We start from the raw sequence: 5,374 nt of genomic DNA on the forward strand, positions 1-5,374 counted from the left end.
GAATTTTTTGGCCAGAGCTACAAAGTGAGCTTTTAATAAACCAGGATTCAAGTCTTCGGGCTTCTAGTCCAGCTGTCTGCAATTTTCATATGTACCCATTTGGGAATTAATATTCATTTGGTGGGTAACAAGAGCCCCTCCCCTCTCCAGCCCTTTAGAAGCCCAGTTGACCTTGACACTTGCAATCTTTAGAGCTGAAAGAAAACTTAAATATCCTCTAATATAGTGCCCTAAAATAAAACTCAGGTCATTTTGGTATTATCATCATGATTTTTATCTACATACCATTTGTATTATTGTTTAAGGATTTTCTTTAAATTAATTTACTTTTAAACATTAAATACATTTATTTTAAAAGAAAAAATCATACCACTACTATAAATGGAAAACCAATTTCATTTGCTATGAAGAAAACTAAGTACAAAGAAAATAAAATAGTGTTAATAAATTCTAGCCAGATATCTTTGTCTTAAACTTCGAGCCTTAGACTTGTTCTCTGTTTGTTAAAAAGTGAGATAAGCAGGTGTCATGAAGCATTAAAGACATACTGGCACCAGACTGAGACTTCTTTTTTGTATAGTCAGATAATTTTTTTAAAAGAATTTTTTGTTATGTGACTTTAGTCCATTTAGTGGCTCAACTGTTGCTTGACAGCTATAATAATATCTTGTGCCAGGGGTATTTACTTCTCTCACACTTTGGAAACATTGATCTGATCTAACAACTTTGCCTTTCTTTCTGTCGGAGAAGTTGTAGCAATTTGTGTTCTGTTAATGGAATTAATTGTATTAAGATGATATTAGAAAAGCAAGTTTAACATTATAAGTGTTGTCCTGGTATATTAGTTTCCTATTGTTGCTATACCAAAATTTTACAAATTTAGTGGCTTAAAACAATAAAAATGTGTTACAGTTCTGGAGATTAGAAATCCAGAAATGGATTTCACTGTTAACATCAAGGGCTGTGTTCCTTGATATTCTAGGGGAGAATCCATTCCTTTACCTTCTAGAGTGTCTGCATTGCTTGGCTTGTAGACCCTTCTCCCATCTTCAAAGGCACCTGCATAGCATCTTCAGATCTCACTCTGACTCTGACCTCCCTTTTCCCTTTTAAGGACCCTTATGATTATGTTGAGCCCACTGTGATAATCCAGGATAATCCCAACTTAATTTCTTAATCACATCTGCAAAGTCCCTTTTTCCTGTATAAACATATAGGTTCTGGGGATTGTGATGTGGATATCTTTGTGGGGGTACTATTCTGCCTACCACACCTAGGATCTGAATTGATTTTTTTTTTAATACTAATTTTGGGGTATATTTTTAGCATTAGGTGGTCTCTTCAGTCAACCTACACAAGCTCCTGCCCAGTCAAACCAACTGATAAATACTGCAAGTGCTCTTTCTGCTCCAACGCTGTTAGGAGATGAGAGAGATGCTATTTTGGCAAAATGGAATCAATTTGCAGGCCTTTTGGGGAACAGGAAAAGGATATTTCAACAATAACATTCCACCAGTGGATTTCACACAAGAAAATCCCTTTTGTCGATTTAAGGTATTAATTATGCTTTTCATCTTCACTTGAAGAGTGTGTCTAAGAGAGAATATGATGTTTGGATTAAAATAATACCAAGAAAACAATTGCTTGGATTTTTTAGTACTCTTTGAACATGGTACAGTTATACTTTTATTTTAAAAATACAGAAATTATAATATTTAACTGATTTCTTACATAGTATGTGTGACTGAAAGTGACAAGAATATGACTGAGGGAAGGTGTGATTAGAATGTAATTTATAACGGGTAGAAAGTGTTAACGGGGGTCAGCGGGGGGGGGGGAATGGTATGATTGGCATCTATAAAGGGGAGATGTAAAACTAGAATTTAGTNAAGAGAGACATCATTCTCAGAGGCACCATTTTTAGCCTTAAAAAAAAAAATTTAGTCCCATGACATGACACGATGCTTCGTGAATTTTCAGTTTTCGCAGTATCCATTGACTCCATTATCCATAGCCCCACAATACAGGATGAGTATCTGGCTTTCTTTCCTCCCTGGCTTCATTATAAACACGTATTCAGCCTTCTGCACACCTTTTCAAAGGAACCTCCCTAAGGCAGTTTTTAAGGGCTCTCGGGTGGCACGTCACTGTAAGCTTCCCAGCTTTCACCTTGGTTGTGACGCTCAACGCCTCAAGAAGCCACAAAGCCCTGGAAACTAACCGGACCTGGGCGTTCCCTCTCCATCCTCCACCCACTACGCCTTTCGTGACTTCCGGCCTCATAGACGAGGCCAGAAAAGAGGCGGAACTGCGGGATCCAGAGGCGGGTTCCCCGCCGGATCAAAAATCGGAGGGCACCCAGTATCGCGGGAGCGGCGTCTTGGTCCTCTGGGTCTCCGCTCCTTCGATATGGCCTTCAACTTTGGGGCTCCCTCGGGCACCTCGGGCACCGCTGCAGCCACCGCGGCCCCTGCGGGTGAGTGATCCCCCCAGGCCTTCTTCCGGGGAGGAGGGGAGGCCTCCGGTCCGCACCCTCGGTCCGTGACTCAGGCTTGGGGGTCCTGGGGTCTCCTGCCGGCACGGAGACTAGGGCTTCGGAAAAGGGCCGGCGGCGGCGGCAGAGTGGGCCAAGGCGGCTCCTGAAGAGCCCGCGGGGGGACTCGAGGCCCAACCTGGAGCTCGCACACTGAGCGTGGGCCCCCGCAGGGCCCTGCCCTCCTGCGGTTCGCTTCCCGCCGCAGGGGGAGTCGGACTCCGACAGACCGGAGGCGGTTCCTCTGTTGCCTTGGCGGAGACCCGCCTTCCGCTCCCCGTGTTAGCCTCCACGATCCGCGAGAACGATCGCATGGCTCCCACTGCTGGGCCAGGCGAGGATAAAGCGGGGGGACCCCTGGGTGCCGCCCTGCGGCTCCTTAGATCCCAGCCCCTGAGCCGCGGGAGCTTTCGCCTGGGCTCCTTTGGTCCTCGCTAAGGGACTTCACGCTCCTGCTCCTGCCTCCTGTTCCCACCTCCTCCGCTTTCTTAACTCGTTTGGAGTAGTCAAGGTTAGTCATTGTTCACTCCTGTGCAACTTCCTGCAGACTCTTCTAATCTTTATCTCGCTTTCTTTTCTTTCTTCTTCCCCCTCTCCCCTTTACAATTTTTGTTTCTTTGCCTACACACCTAGCAGGATTTGGTGGGCTTGAGACTGCCAACTCCACCGCCGGTGGGTTTAATTTTGGGGGTTTCGGATTAACTGCTAATCCTGCAGTGAACTTTAATATTGGGAATTTCGGTGTTTCTACTACCTCGGCGACTCCGTTCAATTTTGGTAACAGTCTGGCAAGTGCAGGTAGATACTGCGGGTCGTATGTGTAACGAATGTTGGGAGCTGGAGTCCAAGAATATTTTGTGGTTTCTAGAGGTTGGGGAAGAACAGCGACTTGTCTCATAAGGAAAGGAAATTTACCTCCTAATGTCGAATAAAAAACATTTGTTATCAAGTTTTGACTGTCTTAAGAGATTTAGTTTGGGGAAGTCTTGCAAGTTACAATGTTTATTTGTTAAGTTTGCATTTAATTGAACAGAATATACCAAATAATAAGAATTTGGAATGTATGATTATTTAGAGAATATATTTTCCAAATTATTAGATATCGCTTCCAAAGTATAAACTTAGCAATCAGGCTAATTTTCCTGGGATTCTTGGACTCCTGCAGTCATTTTTCATTTTTCCTGCATCTTTCATTGGAGGTTCATTTTATTGTCCATGTGTTTCCCAAGGGAACAAGTCTTATACGAACAGCAGTAACCTATCTTGTTTTTTAACCTGTATAACAATAATGTATTTATTTGTTCAACTCGGCCTATTAATTTGTATACATTCTATAAGATACGTAATTATAGAAAAAAATCCCCAATTCTTTACTGGATAATTTGAGAAATGACCCGAGAGCAATTTATTGTCAACATTGAGTTCGAAAAGGTAGGCTAGACATCTTTGCATTAAAAAAAATAACAAGATTTTATTTTACTCCCTAGATGGATTGTTTAAAGCTCATTGGAAATTTGCAAAACACAACCTGTAATGTGTGTGTGTATGTAGAAATTTAAAATAGGTCTATGTATGCTTTACATACAATGCCACAGAAAAGTCTTGTTTCTCAGCTGCTCGTATATGAATTTTTTGTCCATATTCTCTTACATTATGCCACTTATGCCCATGCCAATTATATGCATTTGATAAACATTATTCCCTAAGACTTCTTTGGGAAGTCTGGTATTTTGTGCAGTCACTTGTTACTGCAGTGTGAATATCACCTTGGCATCCGATTTGAAAACGTTTTGAAGAATACTTGAAAATTCCAAAGATAAAATAACTCATTATCATTGAATATATTTAAAGTGATCACATATTATTGTCATTTGGTATGTTTACTTTTTTCCCTGTTTGCTTAAAATTGGCACTGGGTAAATCAGAAACATTATTTTGAAATTTGTGTTTCTGAACAAAGCCACTCAGCTGTATTGTAATTCACCAACAATAAGTAAACCTGTTGGTTATTTGCTTGATTTCAGTGTTCACTTGGAGTTATCACTGTTAAGTTTTGAGTTGTGATACTATTAACTGTTTTTAAATTACTTTTGTATATGTTCAATAACAACCTTCAGCAAAAGGCTGATAGAAATTCTTGTTTACTTTTTTATTTTGTATCCTTGCAGATCCACCATTACTAATAAACATTTTTGGTATTATGGAGCATAAGATCCTGACTGATAGTTTTATTATGTAGCCAATCCAAAGTATATGTTAGTTTTTCTATGGAAGTGAGGAGTAATAAAAAAGATTAAGAACAATGTTCAATACTTTACATGATTTTTTATCGAAAATGTTTATGGTTTTGTAGTAGTGCAGCAGAACCTACAGTAAATAGAGTATTTGGTTGTGCCTGCATGCAACATGCAGTCTGCCGTGAGTCATTTTCCATATCAGAATTAATGATGAATATCAGAGGGTTGGGTTTTTTCCCTTCTTATATCTTTTATGTTAAAATATTGATGAATCTCTGTCTCTTATTACACCAGAAATATAGGAGAGTAAAAATTAGAATCCCAGAAAACCTGCAGCAGAGCTCAGAGAGTACTAATGGTTTGAACATTTGTCTTAAAAAGTCTTTTTGGCACCACATTGGTAAAGACTGACAATGAGGAAAACACATAAAACAATTTTAGATTGGCTAGTATTCCCTTCTGTTCATATGTCAAGTTAGATATAGTTAAGATTAATTTCATCTCTACGCTAAACCCCAAAATGAAATTTGTGTACCTGTCAGAGTTGCCCAACTGGTTCAGAGGCCTGTGATAGCTCTATCCACCTTCCCTGCCACAGCCTTTT

General features: G+C 40.2%; 1 protein-coding gene across 1 annotated transcript in view; it reads left to right on the forward strand.

The window, feature by feature from the left end:
* The window catches only part of NUP54 (nucleoporin 54), a 43,354-nt gene that overhangs the window by 17,240 nt on the left and 20,740 nt on the right, over positions 1-5,374 (forward strand). Inside the window, 2 exon segments of the mRNA XM_019623486.1 lie at positions 1,327-1,460; positions 1,462-1,554. Of these exon segments, the coding sequence (XP_019479031.1) occupies positions 1,327-1,460; positions 1,462-1,554 (227 nt within the window).

The sequence above is a fragment of the Hipposideros armiger genome, unplaced genomic scaffold (genome assembly GCF_001890085.2).
Source record: "Hipposideros armiger isolate ML-2016 unplaced genomic scaffold, ASM189008v1 scaffold_552, whole genome shotgun sequence".
NCBI lineage: Eukaryota > Metazoa > Chordata > Mammalia > Chiroptera > Hipposideridae > Hipposideros > Hipposideros armiger.